General features: G+C 40.9%; 1 protein-coding gene across 7 annotated transcripts in view; it reads left to right on the top strand.

Annotated features, from left to right (window-relative positions):
• mpp7 (membrane palmitoylated protein 7) overlaps window positions 1-27,738 on the top strand; it is an 84,574-nt gene that overhangs the window by 41,881 nt on the left and 14,955 nt on the right. For 3 of the 7 annotated variants that reach the window (XM_023326346.1, XM_023326344.1, XM_023326345.1), the window contains exons 4-14: window positions 2,454-2,531; window positions 5,326-5,406; window positions 10,583-10,714; window positions 18,620-18,701; window positions 19,163-19,248; window positions 19,449-19,523; window positions 21,051-21,247; window positions 21,761-21,825; window positions 23,978-23,998; window positions 24,108-24,122; window positions 24,675-24,707. In XM_023326346.1, the coding sequence (XP_023182114.1) occupies window positions 2,454-2,531; window positions 5,326-5,406; window positions 10,583-10,714; window positions 18,620-18,701; window positions 19,163-19,248; window positions 19,449-19,523; window positions 21,051-21,247; window positions 21,761-21,825; window positions 23,978-23,998; window positions 24,108-24,122; window positions 24,675-24,707 (865 nt within the window). The remainder of the gene's footprint in view (window positions 1-2,453; window positions 2,532-5,325; window positions 5,407-10,582; window positions 10,715-18,619; window positions 18,702-19,162; window positions 19,249-19,448; window positions 19,524-21,050; window positions 21,248-21,760; window positions 21,826-23,977; window positions 23,999-24,107; window positions 24,123-24,674; window positions 24,708-27,738) is intronic. The other 4 variants (XM_023326351.1, XM_023326349.1, XM_023326348.1 and 1 more) reach the window with 3 other exon arrangements.

Raw genomic sequence — 27,738 nt, 5'->3', positions numbered from 1 at the left:
TATAACAGTGCATTCACACCAGCCCTGTTTAGTCCGCTTTAATTGAACCCTCGTCCTCTTTGTCTAGAACGTCTGGTTTGTTTGGGGAGATGTGAATGCTCAATCAAACTCTGATGTGGACCAAAAAGTGAACTCTGGTCTGCCAAAATACCTCAGCCTTAGTTCGATTGAAGTGAACTCTATTCTTCTCCAAAAGTAGGAAGCAGACTACAGCACAGGGCATTCTGGGTAAATAAAACCAAAACAAGCAGGAGAGTCTAGTGCTAGCTAGAAATGTCTCGTGGTCTTTTGCCAAAGACGAAAGAAAAATCCTACAGCTGCTAAAATCTGACGCCATTCCATTTGTCTTTATATTTTGTGAAGACGGAAGTTGCACTTTGTGTCTTCTTCAGAGGTTTTTGTGTAGTTTCCTTCAGTGGTTCTTGGTGTAGCACCACCACAGGCGAGGAGGTGAACAGGCTTTGCCACAGCAGCTGAAAATGGAGTAAATGTTGCAATTTTGGTCCCCAATTGTAAAGAGTCAGGTGTGAAAACACTCTAGGTTTTACTGTTTAAATGAGTGACAGTGAATCTTGCACTTTTATCACAATATTTTTAGAGATTCATCTCCATTTGTGTGTTTTGTGAATCTGCTGCTGCAGACATGGAGCTCAGAGGCCCTTCTATGTCACCATGGAGCTTTCTGTATTTTCAGCTGGAGGTTCCATGTCTGAAACCAGACCTACTCTGTCCACATTCTGGGCAGAGTGGGGATTTGGGGAGTTGCTGCTGGGGCTGGAAACTGGTTCCAGTCTGTTCTGTGATGAGAGCCCACAGCGACCTGCAGGCTGTCATTATAATGGCTTCAGTGTTGCTTCTAAGTCAGAATGCCAGAGCTATACAGCTTAGAACCACTCCGTATGTAGGATGATGTGTGATGTGCTGCTCCAAAATTCAACTTTGGACTGATGCAGGTGTTTCTGTGAGGACTATAATCAATGTTTACACACAGTTGAATGTGTTCGCCTCTAACTTTCCATTTCAGTAACCCCTCAGAGAAACAGCTTTGTCTCTCAACATTAAACAGCTGCAGTCCTGAAAGGTGATATGGAAAAAATGAGCCTGTTTACTGTGGAAATGATTAGAATGCCTCTGTGGCCAATGAGCTTATAATGTGCTGTTGGAAAACCGGTTAATTTTTAAAGTGGATGCATGGGTTGTAAAAATCGACTATTGGAAAAGCATTTTGTTTGTCTGGACTATAAAAACAACAGAAGTTTAATTTAATTCTTAGTGCTCAAATCAGAAAGTGAGAGAATCACAACGAGCTACTAAAATAAAGCATAACTCAATTAACATAAGGAAAAAACTGCAAGGACAGATAATTGATAAACAACCTATTTCTAATTATATGAAAACATCTTCACCTAATCTGACTTGTAATTAATTTAAGGACAAAGTGGGAGGAAAGAGTTTGAAATTCTTTCTTCCACATTCGTTCCAGATGCAAGACAGAATTTTTCCACCTCATGTCAAATTGGTAACATCACATAGTCTGTGGATTTCTGCCTAAATTTGCTCAAAAATCAGTTTTAAAACTTAAAAATTTTGTCTTTTCTGTTCCTGTTTGCGAGTTCACTGCATATCAGATTTCTGCAGATCGAACCATTTGGTCATCTCACCCACTGTATTTGAATAATTCTTTGCTATTTTTTTTTATTTAAGAAAAAGTCAGGCAGATAAGCCAACCGAACATTGATCATTTAAGTTACTGAATTGTAAAAACAAATCCTATTTTTACTTAAATATAAACTGGTGGAATCTGATGAAATGTGGAACCTTTTAAACAAATGTTCTATTTGTTTACAATGTTTATTTCTCTTGTCAGTCACATCATTTAAACAGAATCTCTAGACTGTTTAAATAGAAAAAAATTGCTTTCTGAATGGAAAATTGTGATCCTAAAAGTTGGAATTAAGTGGAATCGCTCGGCAGTGAAAGATTTGCATTTCCAATCAGGTCTCAGCTTAAGATTCATGTTTGGGAGATATGACTCTTGGCTAAAATGAAGGTGGAATACATGTCTACACAAGACCCCAGAAAACGCAACACAGTCATAATTAATAATCAAAGCTACAAAGCAAGTCAGAGCTTTATCAGTCAGGAATAAAAATACCCCTCCCCCCCACCCCACACACACACACACACACACACACACACACACACACACACACACACACACACACACACACACACACACACACACACACACACACACACACACACACACACACACACAAATTCTACCTATATTATCATCAGACCTCAAGGTGTGAAATAGCCATGAACATTGATTTTCAGACTTCAATTGGAGATGATCATGTGTCTGAATTGAGGAGAAAGTGTTCGAAGAATCTCCGCTCTCAGACGATTCTTCCCAAAGTTTGACATACGTGTTTTTTTTGTTTTTGTAGATCCATGAACGGCTGCAGCACTACGAGGAGAGCAAGCCGGCTCCAGTCCTGGGCAGCGCCACGATCCTGGCCCAAGAAGTAAGCTACTTCAGTTCCTCTTCGCACCCGTTTCACATGGTGATGTCTGCTGGATGGAAGGAAACACAAATGTACAATGTTTCCATGCCAAAACCAGGAAACCAACATTTTGAAAAAAAAAAAAAATCAAACTCAGTGTGTGAATCATAAGCCCCGTTTTTTCTTTTGCCAAGTCTCCCTCCTTCCCAATTACATATTTTTTTCAGCTGAACTACAGACGGTTACCTTTGTGCTTCCTTGTAAATGCCCTGCAAAGCGTCTCTCTGGGATTACTGGATATCAGGCTGGAGCCCAGAGACGGTGAATCAAAGCGTCTCTCAGCCCGCCACAGACCCAGGTCTCCTGTCGGCTCAAACACTGCGTGCTTTTTAAAAAAAAAAGGATCGTTTTTCATCCGTCACGCCGCTCCGAATGAGCTCTGCTGAAGCTGTGGCCGAGGACGAAAGAGAACGCAGAGAGATCCATGGTTTGATTCATCTCAGGCTCTGGTTTCAGCTAACAGGGGGCTGAATTTACTGGCTAACACAAAACGACACTTCAACCCGGCCTGGCTGCTCGGAGTTAATTTCTGATCCAGATACAATACAGTATGAGTGAAGAGATCCTGTCAAAGGTTTAATAAACTAACATCTACTTTAAGTAGATGTTAGGTGGGCTGTACGTGGTCATTTCATCACTGGATGTTCTGCTGGTTCTCTCAGTTGAATTCAATTTATTTATATGGCACCACTTCACAAGCAAGGAATGTTACAGACAAAAAAAAACACAACTACACTTAATAATTCAAACTGAATCAAAGTCAAAAACTTACATTCCAAGTTGATTCTAGATTTAATTGCGATCATTTCTGGGACAGTTTATCGTCCAGCAGAACTTGTTACCATGACAGACCTAGTTACGAGACTCATTGACGCTAACATAATCTTTCAGCTGCAGGTTTCTGAGACAAAATCAAATCTGTTCCTCTCACGTCTTTGAAGAAAGACCCGACGTTCAGTGAGCCACATTTAGCTGCTCTGCTTTTTGTCCAGTTGAAATGTTATTTATTTTCAGCGGATTCTGGTCTATTTCTTTTAGGTTGGTTTTTTAAATCTGTTTAATTTGGACAAGACGTTGTCCCATTGGGGTAATGCCTGGGTAGCATTACAGAAGCTGCAGCTCTGCTTCCTGATCTGAACCCTGGCTTGTAACCTTGCTCCCTTACAGAAACCTCTGGTCAGCCTCACAAAGCTTTTATTGCCTTTCCTGTTGTTGCAGCAAAATCCACTGGGTGTCCTCAGTGACCTGATCTGTAGCCTACAGTCAACGGAAGTTAGAGATAAGGCTAATTATTTATTGACTTTGTGAAAATGTAATCTAATTAAACTAACTTTTGCTTTTACCTTTGTTGAAAACAGCACCTGTTTTCTGTTGATCATCCAGTCTGCTCTTTTATTGTTCCCCAGGTTTTTCCTAGCCCACATGTATTAGATTTCCTCATTCTTCAGCTTTTTTTTTTTTTTTTTTCTTCTTAGCATTAGTTGAAGCAGGACTGACTCAGACCTGACTCTGATCTCTGCTGCTTTTTATTAATCCAGTGTTTTACCTTTCAGGGAACGGAAACTGGTGGATATAATGACGATGTTTCCCCTCGTGTTTTCTCCCCCAACACTCCAACCTCTGCTGCCTTGCTCCTGCAGCCGTCACTCAGAAATATATTCTCCTTCATCTTACTGAGCTTTACGTCTGAAGCTTGAATTTTCTGTCCTCCTGCTTGATGACGACACAGACAGAGAGATGATCCATGTGCCTCTTGGTGCGTTAGGTGCTAAACTTATCATCCCCGTGGCAGAGGGAAACTTCTACTGCTCTTTTATTTCCTCTGGGAGGATTTAAAATCAACTCATTCTAGTGAAACTACAACTAATTGTATAAACTTTTCACAAAAAATATGGGTTCTTTGCATACATTTCTTTTCTGTCTTGAAACAAACGCATATAAACTTTAGTATGGCAAATGGAGGTTTAATTTTAAATCTCTTCCACTGTCTGAATTGAAGGCCATCAATAAACATGTGCCAGGACTTCATCTGTACCAGCTTTCCTTTGGACTTGGCTTTCATCAGCTAATCTCCACACCTCCTCATGTTCCTGCTGCTCTGAAATCTTCCTGTAGTTCCAGAATCTTCCTGCTGCCGGGAGATTGTCCTGCAGATCTCACCCTGAGCTCCTGCTTCCTCACTACAAAAGCATCCAACTGAAATAGGTCCTGGCTTTGGCTTGGAACTCAGCGTAAAAAATTGTGTTTATTTTTTTTTTTATTCAGAGCTGTTCTAGAATTAGTCCCTAAACAGTGTAACAAAAATCATTAAGCTAGAAAAGAAGTTGACCTGATTGGTTGCTGATTTGGGTGGTTTTTGTAACCACATTAAGTTCTTCATCACGAGGAATCCCAGCTTCTCACTGTGTTGTATTGTTGTTGTTGTTTTTTTTTTCTGAGTTCAGGACCACGGACAGCGCCTGAGAGCTGATTAGATCTGTGAACCCCGCTGTGATGACAGCAGACAGAGATATTATTCATAAAGCGTTCACAGAATGCTCAGTTTCCCATGAAACCTTTTTTTCATAACCAGTTGTAAATCTGCCAATTAAAATCACTTTATTTCATGTTTCACCTGCTTGTAAGATGTTTGAACCTGAACTCAAATTACAGCAAGTCAAGGAAATAAATCTGTGATGTTGCTGTTTACTGTATCATATGTGGATATTGTCTTAAAGCTTATTTGAGTCACCATTCTGTGTCTGTTCTCTTCTAGCTTTCTAAGCAACTCGAACTAAAGTCTGAAAATGGAGACATAAAAGAACTCACCAAGCTACTGGAAAACCCCCATGTGAAGGTAAGAACCACTCCTGCCCTTTTTTTGTTGGAATTGAATAGACTGAAATAATAAATCCTTCACTAAATATTTAAATTGTTATAAAAATTGGCAGAAAAAGATGAGCAGCTTCGTATTTCTGTCTTTTCTGTTTTTGCGTCATCAACACTAATGCGAACCCCAAACGGCTCCAGGGCTTTTCTCGTTTTTCTTCTTGGCTGCAGCCGCTGACCTCATTAACCAGACGCAGATGGCTACAAAATAAACGTCCACACTTTTTACATTTTAATCCTGAACTCCGGCCGTCCATCAAATCCTCCAGGTGTCTCAGCCAGACAGAGCTGGTTTCACCCTGGAGGATCAGGCTTCTCATCACGTTGTCCTCAGGATTATTTGGCTCCAGCCAGAAACAACACTTCACTCTGAAGTTCCTTCCCAGCAGATCAGACACACACACACACACCCCCACACACACAGCGCACATCGACAGTCAGTCAGTGTGTGTCAGACTGTAGGGGTGTGAACAGATTAGTCATCTCCAAAGATTCGGGCTCAGAAGTAGATTTTTAAAGTCTGCACTGTTGAGAGGAATTCAGTTGTTTTGATAAATTCCGAACGGAAAACTCTCAGAATGTATCCCTACCTCTACTACAGTGCTACACAGAGAGATGGTGATGAGCTGCTTTGTCTGAGACAATCCCAAAGAGAAAAGGGCTGACAGATGACAAATGACAATGGCTGAGGTCAATCCATCACAGCATAAAGCTGGTAAAAGCTGTAACTGATGAGGTGAAAAAAGGTGGATGAGGCCGAGGGTCGGCTTAACACACCCGCACAGTGAAAATAACAGTTTAAGAGATTGTGTTTCCATGGCTTCCATCCATGTTTTCATCACTCTCTTTGAAGAATATTCTCATGTTCCCTCAAAGCTCATCGAAGTTCTGCAATTTAGTTTTCTGTAGATCTATCAATATCTCCCCCAGACTGTTGTCTAATGAAAATAAAAATAAATCTAAAATTTTTATCCTTCAATTAAATACATTTGGCAACATTTTCAGCCAGGCTTTATTACTTCTGCAAATGGAAATCTCATCAATCCACAAGAATAAAGTTCTTTTATTTTTCGCGGTAACAGGAAGTAAAACGTCATCAGGACCACACTTGCTCTTAATCTCAGTAGTAGTGGATATTTCAGCATTATATTTTACTACTGTGATGCATTATGCATTTATATAATGAATCAATTTAATATTTCTTCCCAGTGGAACAATCACCATGACAGATTTAAAAAGATGAGTTTAATTTATTTCTCAGTGCTATGATTTTATTTTTCAGTCTGATGGAAAGAGTTCACCCAAAACCATGAGGAAATCACCATTACTTGTTTTAATTAATGTTTTACATTTATTAGTAAAACTTAATAGATATTTAAACTGTATACTGTTTATAGATAAAAAATTACAACCCAACTCTAACAACAAAAATAAGACAAACAACCAATCAGCTTGGGAATAATGACATACTCGGTATGTCTTCTGGAAGAAACGTTGATAAAAAGACTTGGTGGTGGAATGAGGAAGTACAAATATGGGTACAGAGGAGAGCAGCTAAGAAGAAGTGGGACAGTGTGAGGACTGACGAGAGTGACCAAGAGTAAAGGGAGATAACAGCGTAAAGTGAAGATAGAGGTAGCTAAGGCCAAACAAAGTACATACACTGACTTGTATAAAAGGCTGTAGCAAAAATTAGTAAGGATGAAGTAAGGAAGGCATTGAAAAGGATGAAGAGTGGAAAGGCAGTTGGTCCAGATGACATACCTGTGGAGGTACGGAAGAGTCTAGGAGAGCCAGCAGTAGAGGTTTTGACAAGGCTGTTCAATGGGATCCTAGAGAGTGAGAGGATGCCTGAGGAATGGAGGAGAAGTGTGCTAGTGCCAATTTTCAAGAACAAGGGAGATGTCCAAAATTGTGGCAACTACTGTAGTATAAAGTTGATGAGTCATTCAATGAAGTTATGGGAAAGAATCGTTGAAGCCAGACTCAGGTCAGAAGTGGACAGCTGTGAGCAGCAGTATGGGTTTATGCCAAGAACATGTTCTGCAGATGGAATCTCTGCATTGCGGATGTTGATAGAAAAGTGCAAAGAATGTCAGAGGGGAGCTGCATTATGTTTTTGTAGATCTAGAGAAAGTATATGACAGGATTCCAAGAGAGGAGCTGCGGTACTGCATGAGGAAGTCTGGAGTAACAGAGACATGTTAAAGTGGTGAAGGAGATGTATGATAGCTGTAAGACTGTGGTGAGGTGTGCTGTAGGAGTCACAGAGGAGATCAAGGTAGAAGTGGAACTTCACCAAGGATTGGCTCTGAGCCCTTTCCTCTGTGCTGTGATGATGGACAGGTTGACAGATAAGGTTAAATGGGAATCTCCATGGACTATGATGTTTGCAGATGACATTGTGATCTTTGGTGAGAGCAGAGAAGAGGTGGAGGAAAATCTTGAGAGATGGAGGTTTGCCCTGGAAAGGAGAGGAATGAAGGTTAGTTGTAGCAAGACAGAATACATATGTGTGAACGAGAAAGACCCAAGTGGAGACATGAGGTAACAGGGAGCAGCAATAAAGAAAGTGAAAGATTGTAAGAACTTAGGGTCAACAGTCCAGAATGACGACTAGTGTGGAAAGAAAGTGAAGAAACGTCTCCAAGTAGGGTGGAGCGGGTGGAGAAAAGTGTCAGGTGTGATAAAAGCATATCAGCAAGAATGAAAGGAAAGGTGTACAAGACAGCAATGCTGTTTCGTTTAGAGACAGTGGCAATGATGAAGAGGCAGAGCAGGAGGTACCAGAGATGAAGATGTTGAGGTTCTTTTTGGGAGTGACAAGGATGGATACAATCAAAAATGAATACATCAGAGGAGCAGCTGATGTCAGATGTATTGGAGATAAAGTCAAAGAAGCCAGATTGAGATGGTTTGGACATGTTCACAGAAAAGACACTGAATACATCGGTAGAAGGACGCTGAGGATGGAACTGCAAGAGACCTAGAGGAAGACCAAAGAGGAGATTTATGGATGGGGTGAAAGAGGACATAAAGGTAGTTGGTGTGAGAGAAGAAGATGCGGAAGGTAGTATTACATGGAGATGGATGACTCACTGTGGCGACCCCTGAAGGGAAAAAGCCGAAAGGAAAAGAAGAAGAAGCTTGAGAATAACGATCCCTTCATCAGGGTCTAATGGTTCTGGGGAAAGAATGTTCTCCTTGGACCAATCCGGTGCCTCCATTTGAAAGCAGAGTGGGCCGCTGACCAGGCCAGGAGGGTTTAATGAGAGACTGCTGCCAGGAATGTCCAACAGGTTTATTTAGTCGAGTGCTCTGATGTGTATTTCTACCTTATTTATTTCTAATGAACACAAACAGATTAACAGAGATTAAACCGGATACCTGGAGAACAAGGATGGTTTTCCTTCTCTCCATCTTTCTTCTCCACGAATAAAGATTGGCCAGCTAATCCACCAACTAATCAGCCCAGCAGGAATGTTTCCCCCCAGAGACCAAAGTGTGTGAAACATTTGGACCTGTGTTCTGCTCCGTGTCCGTGATCAGCAGCCAGGACACGCTCCATGTGCTCCCCATTAGCATCCAGCTGCTGCCGCAACTTCCAAGAAGGTTTTTACAAGGAATCAGTTGTGGCTGTGTTCCAGATTGTTGGGAGGGGAGGCGGACGGCAGATCCAGGTTTAAGGAGGATCCGTGGATGAAGGTAGAACTGCAGGTTCTGCTGTTTGGACTGTTTGACAGAGTTCAGAGGTTTAAGTAGGGAAAGGCTGAGATTAGATGGAAGGAAATAAATCTGAACTTTGTTGGAAAAACAAATCTTTTGATTTAAATCTTAAACAAAGTTTGAAGATGAAGTTTTTAAACAGTTGAGTTCAAGTTGTATTTAGTTTTGATCTTCTTATAAATCAGAGGTCTGACATTTAGTCAGCAGTGGAAATGTTTAGTCAGCAGTACCATGCTGGTACTGATTACCAGCATGGCTGACATGAGATTAGCTAACATGACTGACAGTCTGTCACCATAAGGAGCCAAAACACAACATAGATCCAACCTGAAACTAAAATAGAACCTCCAGTTTTAGTGTCTGTTTCACCAGAGAATGTTGTTATTAAACTAGAACCTGATCCAGATCCAACCTGCAGCTGGATTCCCTGAAAAAGAGGAAAATGAAACTAAGAAGAGGAGAGCACTGAGTCGGAAGCTGTTTTCTGTTGATGTGCAGACAGAGATTTTCTTTTTCTCTGGATGGGACTGAAGAACCTCCTGCTGTTCTCTACATTCAGCTGCTGTTCTAGAGCTGCTGCTGGTTTTTACTGCAGATTGATCCTATTCCCATAACCTTACTGGTTGTGCTCATCTGCAGAAACAAATGGTTTCTGGTGATCAAAGAAACTGTTGATGAAATCATCCTCAGAGAGAAAAGAAAGGCCAATAAAATTCAGGAGCACATTGTATAATTGGGGAAAATTTGTGAAGGATAAAGAAGAGACAGGATTGAAGGTGTAGAGATTTAACCTAGAGCACCAACGAATAAAGAGCTTCACCGGTATAAATGATTAAAAAAAGAAATACAATTGAACTTCCTTAGATTCTTTTATTAAACAGTTATTTTCTATGTCTCTCCAGACATACCTGACATGTTTCAGCTGTGATACCTCTGACAAAAATGAAGTATGCCGTCAAACATGTCATGCGTGCCTGAAGAGACATAAAAATTAACTGTGTAATAGCAAAAAATCTTTAAGACTGCATGATAGACGCAATGAATTTCATCGATAAAATTGAACTCGTTTAATGAGAATTTCAACATATCTTTAAATTTAAGTTCTGCATCTCACTCTTGTTTTGTCAGGCATATGAGGTGCCTGACAAAACAGGCAACCCCAAAAATCCTTCCTATGAACCTCGGTTGAGACACGCAGTCATTAAAATGTGGATTAAAGTTCTACATTGTTCCACTTTATTTTGCTAACTGGACCCAAGTTCAATTAACTAAGTAAAGTAGGGCCAAACTAAGTTTGGTCCAAGTCTAACTAAGTCTATTTAAGCAAATCAATAGATTTCCAGTTTGACTGATAACTTGAACTTGGCATCTTTTTTCCCCCAATTTATTTCTTTTCTTTTTCAATTTATTTCTTCCAGAGCCTTCTGTCTGTCCATGATACAGTTGCTCAGAAGCAGTATGACCCCGAACTCCCTCCGCTGCCTGAAGACCTCGATGATGAGGAGAATTCTGTGAAGATTATAAGACTTGTCAAAAACAAGGAACCTCTTGTAAGTCACTTTTCATTGTGTGCTCAGCTGTACTGTTTACAGAAGTTAAACATGCGAGGAAAGGTTCGGTCTCTCCAGTCGTTAATCGATTAGCTCATGGAGTTGCATCGTTTTGTTCCCTGTTGCCATCCTAAGTATATTGAGACGTTGTTGCATAAATAACCTCAGTCCTCTGATAGAATGAATGAGGTATTTCACTACAGAGTATGACGTATACCCCATATTTCTCTGAGATGCAGGAGACGATTGGCTTACAGTTTTAAACCTGATGCTCAGACGTCTCTTGCTTATAAGCCAGACTCATTCTGCCAGATAAACCTCTGCCTCACTAAACTTTAGTTCTCTTTCAAGCATTCATTTGTGATCTCACTATGGGAACATGCATACTTTTCCTTTGCCTCATGACTTGTTTCTAAAGCTGACTGGAGTTCACTCTAGAGAATGGGCTCTACTGGAAGCAACTACTCTCTATTGGAGCAGTAACACCTAAAGTGAAAAATGCTGCAAAGGTTTGTGGTGATGCCCAGGGTGCAATTAATTACATTTCCTGAACTGCCATTGAATCAGACCTAGCATGTAGCTTAGCCTCTAGCATAGTGAGCACAGGGACCATATGGTGTCCGGAGACCTCTGCTTCTATAGGTCAAGATGATGCCAATGAGCGAGGAACTGATTTGGACACGTGCTTACCTGTATGTGTATTTTCCCAAGATAAATATCTGGATATATTTCCTTGATTCTCATCTTAATTGAATCAACTTATTCTACTTAATAGAACTGTTCAAATGGTGTGTGGTAGTGTATCAAAAGTGCTTAGATAAGAGATTTGTTAATATAGAGCACCTTTCATAAAGTGTCAGACAAGAGGACACCGGGATGTTGATTTTAGCTGGTTTTTCTAAGAGTGCATCCACATAAGCCTGGTTTAGTTTGCTTTGCTCAAACTGCTTCCCTAGAAAGCCCGGTTCATTTTGGGAGGTTTCAATGTGCTACTGAACTCCGATACTAATCTGAAAAGCACAATCTGGTCCGCCTGAAAACCTAAGTCTCGGTTCAGTTGAAGGAGGAAATGGTCCACAGCGAAGGGTATTCTGGGTAAATACAATCAAGTGATACACAAGTGGGAGAAATAGCTTGTGGTCTTTTGTCAAAGAAATCCTGTAATAACTAAAATCTGATGCCACTTAATTTTTGTTTATATTTTGTGAAGGAAGTTGTGCTCTGTGTCTTTTTGTGTCATTTCTTTCAGCTGTTCTTGGTGCAGCACACTACAGGTGAAGAGGGGAGCAGGTTTTTCAGAGTTTGATTTGTTAGATGCTGTGCAGTGTGAAAGTGAACCACACCAGTTAATGTAACAAACCTCATTTTTGGTCCTCAATAACCCTAACCAAGTCTACCGGACTATCAGCTCTAAAAACACTCTAAAGTGTCATGGATTGGCAACCAGCTCTTGGAGTACACTGCCTCTTGCCAAATGGCTGCTGGAGATGACCACTAATGGATAAATAGATCCAGATAAGTCTGATTTTTGAGAGCACTCTTCCTCAAAAATGGTAAGACTGGCTGGCATTATAAAAGTTTGGATGAAATTTGCATTTTCATCAAATCTCTAGAAATCCAGTTGGCTCAATGAGGGATTCAGACCACATATCAGGCCAGTGCCAGACATGTTTTAAGTTAGTAGCCTGTAGCTGTTCAACCCACAGCCTTGGAGTTGTAGCACAGTAAACTAACCACGGCTGCCCTTCTGTTGGCGACGAGTATTTTTAGTCAGTCTATGCTTGACCTTTGTTCATCCTGTGCCTCATCATTAGAACATGCGAGTCTCATTGTCCCAGACATAACAACCATTTTCCCACTCTTTTCTCTCATTGTTTAATTTTCTCTGCACCCCTCGACTTACTGTGCGTGTCTGTGGTATCGTTGCCATTTCAAACGTTCCCAACAGCTAATTGGCTGTTTAGACACTTGGAGAAATAGACTTCTCTAATGACTGGGTTTGCTTGCATGCCATACCTCCTTTTTTTCTGTAACTGTCCCAGTTTTGTCTCTATTATTGTGTTGACTGACCTCAGTGTCCTACAGCAGAATAAACACTGAGCTACACACACACATGTCCTCATTGGTCTCTCAGACGTCCATCTGTCCTCCCAGAGCTTTGTTGTGTGCTGAGGTCCCGTCCGTCTTTGATCTGCAGCGGACATGTCCTGGACCCGGCCGCCTCTATTTTCACTCTGTGGTTTTCACTCCGACCGCCATCTTGGCTCCAGGCCGGCGTTCCTCTCACCACACCCTAGAAGAAGGGGAGGACAGTGGGAACACACCTCAGCCGTTGTGGCTTTCCTGCCTCCGCCTGCTGCATGTTCTCTGGAGCTGTTGGGCTCAACAACGAGGCTTGGAGGAGTTCTGGGTTTCTGTCTCACTGCACACATTGGTGAGGACACTTCCTGCTCTAGGTTTCCCAGAGCGGGATGATGTCTCAGAAAAACATTATGGTTTTCTGAAACCATAATGTGATGTAGAGAAGCCACAGTCTCCTTCATCATCCAGCTCCTGCTGTTCCAGGAAGGGATTTGATGGGTTTTGTCTCGGTGGACTGAGAACGTCAGAAAAAAAAAAAAAATTCCAACGTGTGATCTTGTAAAGTTAAGGCTGGACCATTTCTTTTCTTCTGAGTTAGGTACAACCAAGCGTTTTGCATAGCTGAATTGTTGCTATGGAAATTTAAAAAATTCTCAAACATGCATAAAAGAATCAATGCAACACTCCAGCTTTGTTTTTGATGAGGGAATGACAGCATAACATGATGTAAAGCTCAAAAAGTTTTTTTTTAACATAATACTGCCCCTTTAACTGTCATTTGTCATGACAACAATGTCCTAAGAAATTTATTACGACAAATGATAAACATTTAGATAAATTCCCATCCCTAATCTGATTATCCTTCTACAGTCCCTCCAGTCATGCCTACATTTACTTTGTGATCATGTGCATACCTTCAAAGAACATTATGGCCTAAGACTTGTTTTTATTTTTAGAAAAATTAATAATTGGGGGGAATCGCTTACTTTTTTTGGGGGGGGGGATAAATCTTTAAGTCGGATTTCAAGCATCTCTGTTCTGAGCGTTTCACTCGCGGAATCAGATTTACTTCTAAAAGTTTTATAGTTTATGCATTTAAAGCCAGAGAGTGGACCAATCACACAGCTGGCGCCTCGCGCGCTGCCGCTGCTTGATTAGGTTTACCTCAACGCGGATCCCGCTCGCGCCTCCTTTCACTCAAACTGGACACAGGCTGACCTGTATGGATATTTACATCAACCCAGTGTGGGTAGTTATTTTTCTTTGGAGAACTCTATATCAAGGAAAGAGTTTAAAACGAACCGAGTTAGCTCTGATTGCGCAGCTCTGTGAACCGCAGGAATAACTAGTCGCCTGTCTGTTTGCAGCCATTTGAGTGTTGAGCGAGTGGTGAGAATGATTTAGCTTTGTGGACAGAATTATGTACAGGGTTTACATGTCAACACGCTGCCCGGTGTGTGGCTCTGTCTTCCCTGTAAAGTTTATGTCTATGGTCCCGGTTGGCCGGAGCGTTAGTGGTTAACGAAGAGGTCTTGTGCGAAATTCTGTTCCTCTGTGAAAATCTGTTCCCCCTGTGTTGGGAGCGCGCATTGCAGCCAGAGAGGCGATTCTGACCATTTTCACGGCTTTTCTGATCGATTTCTCGGTAAAACAACTCATATAATCATGTCATGGTTGTAAGATTCAGTTTAATTGGCAGCTGTTGTTTTAAAAAGAAGCATAACAAAATCGCAAAATAAGTATATATAAATAATAATGTTGAGCAATCTGATGGCCTGTGGAAGATGATTATTTCTGAATCTGGCTGCTACAGAATCTTCTGTCGGACGCCAACCGGATGAACAGACCATGGAGAGGATGAGTAGAATCAGAGAGGATCTGGTTTGCTCTGTCTATGCACTTGTGAATAAGTCTGTTCACGTTATAAGTCATTAAGAAACATGCTACATCATCGTCCTCCTACCATTTCCTGTCTTCTTCTTTGTGGTTTTCACCAGCAGTAACATTTGGTTCTTGATCATGTGACTTGTGTGATGCAAAAAAAGTGTTTCTACTTCAGTTTTGCAAAATAAATCTATTTCGATATGGGCAAAAAAATCACCTCATCTTAATGCCAACACTTTATGAAGAAACAATTGTTTTTTCTAAATTGCTGCGTTTATCTCAAGTACATTTCAACAGAAATGTGTTTTCAAGCAACGGGATAAGACAAGAGAACCCCACCAGGTCGTCAAACAAGACCGGTCTGTTAGTAGGACCACCTCGTCTTTTCACAACTTGTCAAGACTGTGAAAGTCGTGTAATTTGTCCCCGAGTCAAAGAGGACGCCTCCAGATGGGTCCCCATAGCTGCTGAGGGTCACCATGGCTACAATGTGAGAACATTAGAGGCCAACAAGCTGCTGTGGCCGACTCTGTTTCTCTCATCTGGATCCACTGAAAGTTCTGGGACTCGGATGAAGAAAGCAGACTTGGAGCTTCTGGCTGTGTGTGCCCCGCTGCGTCCGCCTTCCTTCTCTACATGACTGTCTGCTGTTTCAAAGCCACTCGGTCAGTGGAGGCTCCTGTTGCTTCATTTACTTCCTGCTCAGTTCATCTTCAGTCATCCTCTCACTGACACACCATCTTCCTCGGTTCAGTTTAACCTTTACTCATTCTGCTCATTTTATATTTCAGTGTTCTAAGATGGTGGATCTGATCAAACCAGCGGCTGCAGCTGAACTATAATGTTTGTTTAGCTACAAAATATCAAGTTTTGGTGTAAAACGAACTCAGTCCATCTCTTCCTTTATCAGATCAGATCAACATCTGAGGTTGTTCAACATCCTTAGCAGCCAAGAATATGACAGCATTAATGTCTGACTCTGTCTGCTCTGTTTGCTGAACAAACATGTTGGGTTTTCCTATTATAGCTGAGAGTCACTGGCTCCCAGTCAGTGGAAACAGGAAACTGCAGGTTCGGTGGCATCCAGCAGACACATCGTCCTGCCTGGCATCAGCTAGCACCAATCAATCTGTGCAGCTTCAAGGCCCGGCCATCAGCCACCTTAGCCACTGGGAACCATGGGATCAGCTGGACTTCTCATTATGGGACCACAACTGGAAGACTTTCAGAGCCGGAGCAGCGACTGCATCTATGAACGCAGATGACATGTTGAACATTATTACTGTCTGAGCTCCAGCTGCAGGATGGATGTCTGTGGATTCTCTGTGTTTAATAATGACCTGATCATTTTGATGAGAAGGTTCAGAGCTGGGATCTGTCCAGTTTGGTTTTCTATGAATGACAGTGATGGGAATGAACTGCTAGCACTCCACAGTTTTCCATTGCTGACACTTTCAGGACAGTCGGATCAGAGCTGCTCTGGTTCCAGTTCATCTGGAGATCTGCTCTAGTCTCAGTCATCGTCTTCCTCTCTTCAGCCTAAAAGCCACCCTCATTATTCTGAGCTCAGTGTGGGCTGATGTGGAGACAAAGGAAGGCTTAGAAACGAAGTGGCGTCCCAGTTTGTCTGCTGATCTTGAGAGAAGCTCCTGATTGAAACGTTGTCCAGGAAGAGACCTGATGGATGTCCATGTTTAGAAAAGGAGAATTCTTTGTTGTCCGTTTCCATCTGAATGTTGAAAGAAAAGGAATGACTCAGACTGGAAATAAATGAAGCAGCTAATGAGACTCAAGCAGACAGCACACATGTTAGTGTTTTACAGACCGACCCACGAGCTTTAAAAGCAACATGTCTTCCACTTGATGGATTGCTCACAGTATCTGTGGGGGTGAGGATACCACAGAAGAAGATGGAGAGCTCTGCTGATGTTGACTGTCATTTTTCTCAGCCTCAGTGTTAAAATTGTGCACAAAACTTTGTCAGTATTCCATTGATGTTGAGAAAACACAATTTTGCAATTGCGGTATTTCCATTAAATAAGAAACGCAGTTAAAATTACATGCAAATAAGTTTGTTCACGCTATAGGTCATTAAAAATCATGTTGCGCCATCATCCTCCAACTACGTCCAGTTGTCTTGTCGTTTCTGCCAGTATTAACATACAGTCATTGACCATGTGATGCGAAGAAAGTGTTTCCATTGCAATTTTGTGAAATAAAACAATTTCCATACGGCCAAAAAAAATTCCACCTCATTATTACTTATCAAAAATTTTTTTTTTTTTTGTTGTTTTTTTTAATTGGAGTGTCTCCATTAGGTAAATGTATTTACAAAGAATTGAGGTTTATAGTATTTCAATTGCGAGCCTGTGGATGTTTGTTTTTTGAAATGTAGTATTTCAAAAAACAAACATCCACAGGCAGACCCGTTTCGATGACATCCTCTTGCTGGATGAACTCTTTATATGAGCTCATCCAGCTCACACAGACATGCAGAGAGAAAACCTGTGGCTCTGTCCAGCTTCTAGCAGGGAGATGGCATTTCCACTCATCTTGCATGAATCACTGAGCTCTTCACACACTGAGTCATGGCAGCAGCATGGAGACGGAGACACACGCTTGATGAAATTCACACACCCCAACACCCCCACCTGTCTGAAGCACTGAGGTGGTCTGTAAGTGTTGTGTCATAAGACCTGGATAATGACCAGTTCCAACATTAAGGTGTAAAGATTCAGAGGAGGAAGATAAATGAAGGTGCACCTTCCTGTCAGAGAGTCGTCTGCGGTGAATCAGATGGCAGCTTCTCCTGGTATCGCTCCTGTTCCTCATAATTATCAGAACAAGTCTTCAGTTGACTTGTTAATGATGAAGGGGAGGTCCAGACGGGGGTTAAGGAAACAAAAAGGAAACCAGAACCAGTCTGGATGCTGACAGGGAGAAGAGTAGAGTAGCAGGAGAAGCTTTTATTGATCACAATCCCACCTGATGGGCTGCTGGGTGAAGGGTCTCCCAGCAGGGGGCACTCTGTTACAGCATCCAGAAAATCATTAGGCAACTTTACGTACTATAAAAGATTTATCAAACAGTCCAACAGCAGATATGACTGGAGGTAATTGTATTTTTATGTCCAGGTTTCCCACTTTGTATTTGGTTCCTCCTGGTATTTCAGATCTGCTGTGAAGGTCACCATCTTGTGTTTCCTCTACATCAGTGTTTAGAGCTCAGCAGGAGGTCATTGTCGTTGTTCCACTTGTGCTTTAATTGACATCATGTCTAAATATGTGCGTCTCTCTGCCTCGGCCGTTCCTATTTGTTTTTCCTTGTCGCTGTCAATCTAGAGGAGAACGATGTTTGTCAGATGCTCCAGTGTTCGGTTGGGTTCATGGCCGATGTTTGGAGTGGTTGTTCCGGCCAGGCGGCTGTGAGTTTAAAATGGAGCTTTGTTTGTTTTCTCTGGCAGGTCAAGAACAGTAAAGTGGTTTTAGTTGAGGCCGTGGCTGAGCTGCAGAGGTTCTAGTGTCCCTGTTTCTCCTTAGTGACCAGTGCTTTTTTTTTCTTAACACAGGAATTGAAATTTATCCTGTACAATTCAATTGAAAAAAACAATTGAGTTGCTGTGTCATTTTCAGCTCAACTTTCAGTGACAAATTAGCCAACAGCCCAACAGTAGGATGATATTGACATCATTTATAATTATTTCATTTTTTATTACCACTCACCTTCCTGTCAGTATCTTAGATATACTGTTTGTAAAAGCCTATTTTGGGACGGTTGCTAGAAATTATCTCACTATAAGCATCGTGATACAGGCATGGAACTGCTGCTTCATTATATTTGTCTGTTATTGTGTGTCTGTTCCCATCAAAAAAAATGTATAAAATAAATATAAACTCAGTTTGATGTGACTGATGTTTGCAGCCTCTGTTTCCTCTACAGGGAGCAACAATAAGACGTGACGACAGAACAGGAGCCATCATTGTGGCCCGGATCATGAGAGGAGGAGCAGCAGACAGAAGCGGTCAGTTCCATCTTCTCTTCTTCTCCTTCTTGCTCTTTCTACATGTTTGTCTGTCAGCAGTTCAGAGGTGTGACAGATCCTGACTGTGCAGCAGAGAAACGATGTGTTTGTGCCGTAGATTAAATCAATCCACTCTTTAAAAGTGAACACAGACGACAGAGCTCTGCTGCTTGTCCACATTTGTGTGTGTGTGTGTGTGTGTTCACTGCATCCAGCCTGTGTGTGTCGGCTCTGCCAGAGTCGAGCCAAAAGCAAATTTCCACACATGTCCTCAATAACTTCATGACTCTTTTCCAGGCCCACTGATCACGTCACTGTAAACATTAATCTGCCGTTCTGTACACAACCTCCGGCTCCGAACACGCTGCACTTTCACACAGTAGCTCACTTGAGTTGGAAGATTAGAATAATCAATATCAGGATGATCATAGAGATTTAATTCTGGTGTTTTTATATGTCAGGGCTGATTCATTCTGGAGACGAACTGAAGGAGGTCAACGGGATCCCTGTGGACGACAAGAACCCAGAGGACATCATTCGTATCCTGGTATGGCTGGTGTCTTTTTTTTTTTTAAATATTCAAATGTTTATCGTGTTTCAACTTCTCTTTCTCTTACAAAAGAGAGAGTTTGTCATGTCAAAACAATTCTTAATCTTATTAATCCCAACAGAAAATGAAATACTTCAGCAAAGAAACAAAACTCTTAAGGTGTTTTTTTTTATATATATATATACTTTTCCCGCCAGGCCCAGTCACAGGGAGCCATCACTTTTAAAGTTGTCCCTGGTTCGAAGGAAGACGCACCTATCAGAGAGCCAAAGGTCAGTATTTTATTAGACTTAGACTTAGACTTGTACTTTATTGATCCCTTGGGAAGACTCCCTCAGGAAATTGAAGTTACCAGCAGCTCCCAGGCAAAAAACAAAGATAAAACACAGTAAGCAAAAGTGCAAAAGAATACAAAATACAAATTAAATACTAAGGTACACACCAAATGTGAGTAACCAAAACCTTAAATTATGCAAGAAACAAGGAATAAGAATATAGAATATAAGAATATAAGTAAATATAAATACAACACAAAAAATATAAGAATTTGGTGGATAGATTGACCAGTGATATCGTATTGCACTATGTGGTTTGACCTGATAAGTATGGAGAAAAATACAAGGGGTCACTACTCCTTCCACCCTCTGTCCTGTGTCACCTCCCCCCACCCCCAATGAGGAATATATTTATCCGTAAATCCAAGTTTGAATCCCTCTTTTTGCACATGGGCTCAGGCTGTCCTGGGAGGATTCTTGAGATCCTACTGCATGGGGTAACAACAAACCTTTTTGTCGGTGCTGAGCATTGTTGTGCAGCTTCTACCCTTCTTGACAGTCTTAACAACTACACACTTCCAGATGACCCCTCAACAAAAACCTCTTGCCTCCCATGTGAAACGCCTGGCTACTTTGATGGAAAAGCATTAATTGGCCAACATGGTGACTTTCTTGGAATCCCCCTTGTGTAGAGCAATATTGTGTTGTACATGAGTTGACGGCCAGGTTCTGCACATGGCATTCCTGGGGAAAGAAGAAAAAAAAAAAAAGCAGGGCAGGACACCTGGGGAAAAAATTGAGTAATCACCCTGTGCTTTCATGAGGGGCTTAATCATGATTGATCATAATTAGTCACAATTAATCGTGACTAATCATGATTAATTGATTATTGAAATAATCGTCAGCTAATTTAGTAATCAATTAATCTTTAAATGGACTCAAAAAAGGCACATTTCTGAAAAACAAACCCCAACATATTCAGAGTAGCAAGCCAAAATTATACAGAAAATATAGACTTTTTGCATTTGAGATAATACCACCATTGTCTGTAAATATGTTTTAACCAAAATTCCTGGAGTGGCATCATTTTAGCTTCACCTTGTTCAACTTTACTAAAGGAATGCTTTAGTAAATTCCTTTACTAAAGCATTAGTAAAGGATGCTTTACTAATGCTTTAGTAATTAGTAAAGCATTAGTAATTACTAATGCTTTATTAGTAATTGCTAAATGTTAAATGTTTTTCTTATTTAAAAATTGAATTTAATTATTTTCTTAACTCTATATTTTAATGTGTTTCTAATATTGTATAGAAATTAAAAGTATGTAAAATGCCATTTTATAATCTATCGATTATTCTGACTATATCTCATCTGAATAATTAATTGATCTATCGACTAATTGATTGCTAATTTAATTGTTAGTTTCAGCCCTACTTTCATTAAGGCCCTCCAGACTCTGCCTCGATAACCAAGTTGTTTTTTCCTGCTCGTCTCTTTTGTCCTCCCTATTGCTGGTTTGTCCAGGTGTTTCTGCGAGCGCTGTTCGACTATGATCCCAGTAAAGACAGTGCCATTCCGTGTAAAGAGGCTGGTCTGGGCTTCAAGAAAGGCTCCATCCTTGAAATAATGAGCCAAGAAGATGCAACTTGGTGGCAGGCAAAGCATGATGGGGATGCTAATCCCCGTGCCGGTCTGATCCCGTCCAAACAGTTCCAGGAAAGGTGAGAAACAACCTCCATCTGTGACTCCCTGATGTTTCCGCCTCGTTTTCTTCCTTCTGCTGGCTTTGGACTGCCAAACATAAGCTGGATTTTCACATAGCCGGGTCTGTAATAAGTAATGACAGTAATGATAGCGACGGTACTGACGTATTCTGGGCAGCAAGACAACGGAAACCTTCCCTTGATGTGGAACACATGACACTGGGTAGGTTTTCTGTTGTCATTCACAAGTCCTCGGGGTTGAAATGGAAAATGTTTCTTTCACTCCTGATCGAAGGGTAAAGTAGTTTTTGGGTACTTAACTTGCTAGTGTCTCCACTTCTCCTTTCATTATTTTCTGTTTTTCTAAGTTTGTCCTGACACAATAAAGCTGCTGGTCATTGTAGAACTGCTTCTCTGAAACTTAGCAGCAGAGAAGAATGAAATATTCACCAACTGACCATGAAAATTGGTGTTTCTACATTTTCTTTGATTTTCTCATGTCCTCCTTTATTCTTGTTTTTCATTTGGCAGGAGATTTGCTCTACGGCAGCCCGCTGCAACTCTGCCACTACAACGGACCCTCAGCAGGCGGCCATGTAAGCATTCATCACCTGCTGTGTTTTTTACCCAACAAACCTGAACATGACAGTTTCAGTTTCACAGGGTGTGGGCGTAATGGACGTTTGGGCACACGTGGGACAAGTCCCACACACTTTTTCCAACAACTGTTTAATCCGTTGTTAAGATGGGGTAACTTGATTTTCTGAGCTGTCTAAGCTTCAGCAGTTCGTCTTGGTTCTTCAAATGTCACCTTGGACGTCAGGAGAAACAGCTCTATGAACTGAGGTCAGATCATTCCTGCCTGATCTCCATCCTGCTCTGTTATCACATGGTGCTTCTTTAGAGCAGGAATGCTCATGTACAAGGCCAGGAGGCCATTAGACAATGTGAACCATTCCTGGTCAGATAGGCAGCAGATGAAAACCTTGCACAGAATAATAAGGCAGCTCTGGGAAGTATTTAAGATATCTTTCTCGTTCTCCTGTTGTCCTTATTGTTTGCTCTTTAAGCTCTCTCTCTACAATCACATCTCATCAAATGTGCTTTAGCTGCTGGTTCAGCTTTCCAGCTGGAGGAGGAGGGGAGCACGAGATCAGAAAATGATGTGAGCTCTAATATGTGAAGCTAGATAGGCAGAAACATTTGGTCCAAACTAAAAATGTGTCCAAATGTCCTCAGAGATCAGAGCAGAAGTCACATGACCCTGCTCCAGCTGCCGCTTAGAGATCTTTAACCTGCTGTTGATGCAACTCAGGAGCATCTGGAGGAAATCTAAAGGTTTTAAATTCTGGTGAAACATTTCACTTTAAGGTCCGTCTGTCTTTGATGTTGATTTCGTTGTTTTTATTTTAATCTCCGCTTTATACAACAGTACCAAATTATTTACAGACATTTTAGCAGCACATAAATGTTACATTCCTTTCCAAGGTTTCTGAATCTGAATGTTTTTCCTCCTTGTGAAAACACAGTGGCCACTCCACAGCCGTGCTTCACAGATTGTGTCACACTAGGTAATGAACTACCGTAGATATCCATTATCTAGAGAAATAGTTGCATTAGATCCAGATTTAAATATATTGAAAAGATTCTAGTTTTGATATTGACAGTGTGATAATCTAGGTAATCTAGATTATTACGTTAAGCAGTATTTCCAGTGTTCTCAGCGCGATGAAGGTGGCAGAGTTGGAGGTAAACTTGAATCAAAGGTCTTCACACTTACTACAGAAACTGTAGTTTGTGACTGACGTCGCTGGATTGCAGCAAAACTGAAGAGCCACCTTCATCCCTCTGCAGTCCTCCATGTCATGTAAATGCTCAGCTACACCCTTACCTCAGAGGGAATACTTGTTCCTAAACACAGTGGATGAACACGTAACTTGTCTCCCGAAAGTCAGCCGGCCTTTAAACTGTCTCTGGTTGTCATGGTTATGTGCATTTATCTTGTTGTGTTAAGTTTAAGCAGCATGTTCTCAGCTGTTTATTGCAGAGTGATGGAGTAAGTTTCTCACATTAGTGAGTAACTGACCCAAACGCATCGCATGTAGACAAGTGGATAAAAATAGCCCCAACTCAAGTGGTTGGCAGACATTACTGACTTGAAATGTTAAACCAATTTAGTTCATTTTGAGCTCATAATGAAATATGACGTCGATTGACACTTTTCTATACTTTTTGTGCACAAATGGGAGGTTTCTGGGTCCTCCTCAGTTTTACCTCCAACAGTGTTATCAGTTCATTAGCAGCATCAGAGGATAGAAGTAGTTTCCTGAACCACATCTGTTCCTCTTCCTTCCTCATCCAGCAGCCTTACCCATAGTGAGAGCAAGTGTTTCTTATTTAGTGTCCAAAAGGCAAATGAAGGACAACTGAACATGATTGCGTCTATAAGGCTGTGGAGCATGGATTGGTCATTGCAGCTGAATGATCATCATGCTCTATTACATGTTAAAGGGAGTCCGTATTAACACAAACCTAAAAGACTCAAGAAAACAGTACCAATGGCATTCATGCTTTGGCTGGTATACTGCAGGTTGTAGTTGGGTCTTCATGTTGTGTGTGTGTGTGTGCATGTGTGTGTGTGTGGGGAGGTGCTGTATTTTGGTGAAACCCTGGCCGACATATGTTTTGTATTTGCAGCATTATGACTTATTTATTCTCTTTGTCCATTTCTTCTTTTCCCTCTGAAAGATGATGTGGAGATAGAGCTTGGTAGGTTTCTTCTCTTTTTTTCTTACCCCATTGCTCAACTGGCTTTTCATAAACTTTAGTACTTTTTAAAAGCAACTAACATTGCTTCTTTACCTTTTGGCACTCAAAGCTGCTGAAATTGAAGGTACTACAACCTTTCCCTCTCCATCTCATATTTTACCCATGTACTTGTACTGCTGTACGCGAGTCTAAAGAACCCTTAACGATTGCCAACTCCTTTTTCAGTTTGGTGTTAAATGAAAGGTCAAGTCTCTGCTTCCCATCCTTGTGTTTCCTGCTCATTCCTCTTCTACTTACTCAGAAAAAGACCTTTGCACCTTGCTGAAACCTATTGGTTCTAACTCGTCTAAAGATACTAATTGACAGATTTATTGATAATATAAAATTAAATCAGACAAAGGGCAGGACTGAAGATAGTGACAGAGGCTGTAACATTATTTATATTTGGTTTTACATCTATGGTTATCACAAAATGCACATCTAATAAAATTAATCAGTTTGTCCTGCTACTCTCCCCATATCGTCCACCATGTATTCCAATGAATGCATCATTTTCCCCTTTTTTACTTTGCGATTAAAAAGGTAGGTTTCTGTTGCTCTCATGATTGATTCCTCTTTTTAATCAGTTGTTGTTCCTCTCTTTTGGATTTTTCTTTCCTTTTCTTCCCATCACCAGAAGAAGCTGATTATTGTAGCGGATTCCAAGTAGGTGAGAGATTCTCATTATGCTGTTTTCTAGCTTATCCTCTCCTCTGTTGGTGTGATTGTTTCACTGTTGTAATAACTGTGAAAGCTACAAAGTCTGGCCTAGACAAAGTCCTTCCCCATTCCTTTAGCAGCTCTCCCTTCATTCATCAACTTTGACCTCCTTGATGTCACGTGTCTTCCACAGGAAACAGAAAATTCCACTTACTGGTTGTTATGGCTGACTTATTTATCAGATATATTATGTTATTGTTGTTTTCAGTCTGAGGGTTAAATCATGGAGCCACAAATTGCATTCAGAGATTTGTACATTTGTATAAAAAGTCGTAATATTGGCAATAATTGAAAATGAATGATTGTTTTTGCACTTTTCACTTTTAGAATCCATAATGAATCTATTTGTTATCACACTTGTGTATTGAATAATTAGTTGTCCAATAATAGTCACAAAAAAAATCTATTCTATTTTTTTTTTTTAAACCGTTTTCATGTTATGCAGTAAGCAATAGTCCCAAAAACAAAACTAGGCGAGAGATTTTTGGGCAGTTCAGTTCACCCAACCTCTACCTGGACATCCCTTCTCGTTGGAAGAACATAAAAGAATGGATTCATCTCTAAAGCTTACTAGATTTGAAACTGGAAACATAGTTTCATTTAGTTTAAGATTATTATGTATGCATCTAAATAAAGATTTTCTTTTATTTAAAAAAAAAGTATGGTCTCACAGTCAAAGAAGCACAATCTGAAAGGAAAAAGAAGCTTACCACAGTCTAATGTCAGGGGCTTTAACCCACTCAACATGAAACAGACAGAAGAGTGAAAGGTGGTCATATAGGTGCAAAACATTTGATTTGTGAGGTTCTGTAAGGTTCTGCTTGTTTGTAAATCTCTTTACCTGAATGTCTTAATAGCAGTTTTTCTCTCTGATATTGTTTTTTTGAAAAAAATGTTTGGGTCAAAAGTTGGTTGATCTCAACTCCCCCCTCTCTTTACACTATATTATTTTAGACTCTTTATTTATAATAAAGCCCATGAATGCATGTTAATGATTGTTTCATTTGGATCAAACCCTCCTAACATTAAAGAGGGTCGCCCTCTGTGTCTCAGCTATGCCTCAATGTTCCGTTTATTTTCCACTCTCTCTCTCTCTGGGGATTCGTTCTATCACTCTGCCCTTCACACCAGCTCTGTGACCTCATCGTCTCTTCTTCCTCTGGAAGGCCCAAATGACATCCCGCACTGTAGTAGGTTTACAGCTTTTCTTGAAACCCAGTAGCTCTCTGTGAGACTTAACCAAAATGAGAAAACCTCAAGAGAAGGGGAAAAAAACAGAAACCATTCTAATAACACGTCCTCTGGGTGAGTACAGCTGCGTGGCTTCTCAGTCGGTTGGATGTGGTTGTAGGATGTAACATTGGCCCCTTCTCAAAGGTTTGAAACTCTAGAAGATGTTTTTCCAATGCTACTAAAGCTGTACGGCGGAATAAAGGAGGTGGTGGAAGGCGAGCAGTTGTTGTCCTCAGGTTTTAGTCTTTTTCCTTCCTTTTTTTTTTTGTCTCATCCTCTCCGGCGGTGTGGCTCTCAAAATTGTTTGTATCAAGGTGAGGCTGAACAGATTAACTTTCCACAAGCGGAGCATTTCGCCATGATACGCCGCTTGAGACATTTCATTTCTTTGGGTTAATTTCAAATGTAATTCACACAGAGATGAAAAGGGAGGGAGAAAAGCGGGGGAAGGGTTTTAAAGGAAAGGAGGTAGTATCAAACCCTCCTAACATTAAAGAGGGAGAGAAAGAAAGAAAGTAAACATCCTTGAAGTCTGCCTCTAAACCTGCAGAAAGAGAAACCACAACAACAGACAACATGTGCATAAATAGCAGTCAGGACATCATCATTCTTTTTTATTCCTGCTTCTATCAATGCCTGGAAGATTCAGAGTTAAAAGGACAAAGGAGTTCTGTGTTATAAAGGCACTGGACTTTAGAAACTGTGGATGACAGAATACAGTTGAACCATTAACCAGCCAACATCAATAAAAGAAAAACAGATTCAACCTGGTTTTTTCTGCAGCCATCTTGGATTTTTTTTTTTTTTTTGTAGATATAACTTTATATTTCTTTGCTTTTGGTGTTTCCAGACTCTTTAGTGTTGGCATCATTGACTGTGGCTTTAAAGTTTCCCCAACAATCTGAGCCACTTATTTTGTCAGTGTGAGTTTTATTCAGTATTAGCTGCTGCTAGGTTTTTTGCTAACCTAGCAGCAGCTTTTGGGTCGACCAGCATCGTTCTGAGAGGAGACGTCTCTAAGCCCGTAGAGCTGCGGGATGAGACGGAGGGGAAACATAGATTGCTTCTGACGCAAATAGACTTTTAGCAGCCTCAGATCTGGAACGTTATTCCACCATGTAAGCCTGTAAGAGTTGGGTTGGAGACCATTTCCCTCATCCTCTCTGAGTCTCTTCTCCCCAGATAACCCAGTTTAAACACTGGGATGACCACTGCAGAAACTGATTAAAGATGTGAAGCATCATTTGGTCTAACCCCAGCTAAACCTCCCTCTGTCAGAAGGTCAGAGTAGCTACCAGACCAGATATGTAGGCTGCTCCTGGAAACAGATGCTGGATGCATTCACAAAAATCAGAAGCTGAACTTCACTTCAGTGCAGAACCATAATCATTTCTGCAGACGTCTGTTGTTACAGTTGTAGGAGGAACATTTGGAGAACTCGTACAGTAGAGTTTGGGCCGGAAATGTTTGGAGAATGACTTCTTTTTTTCTGTGTGTGGAAAGAAAGGTCGATGTTACATCTGTTACAAACACATAATGTCTGCACACTCTTTAAACCAATAGTATGTATGACTGCAGGAAGGAAATATACGAGAATTAGTTTTTTCATATGTATAACCCTTTAGATCAGGTGGGGGAGCTAATACATTTTTTCCAGTCTGTAAAACCAGTCTGGATTTGAGTATAAGATTGGCTGCAAGAGTTTATTGGTAGCTTTGGACGTTGTCAATATTAATCTGAGGGAAAAA

This window comes from Xiphophorus maculatus, chromosome 21 (assembly GCF_002775205.1).
Source record: "Xiphophorus maculatus strain JP 163 A chromosome 21, X_maculatus-5.0-male, whole genome shotgun sequence".
NCBI lineage: Eukaryota > Metazoa > Chordata > Actinopteri > Cyprinodontiformes > Poeciliidae > Xiphophorus > Xiphophorus maculatus.
Note: the sequence above shows the minus strand (reverse complement) of the source record. Positions and strands in the feature narration are given on the sequence as shown.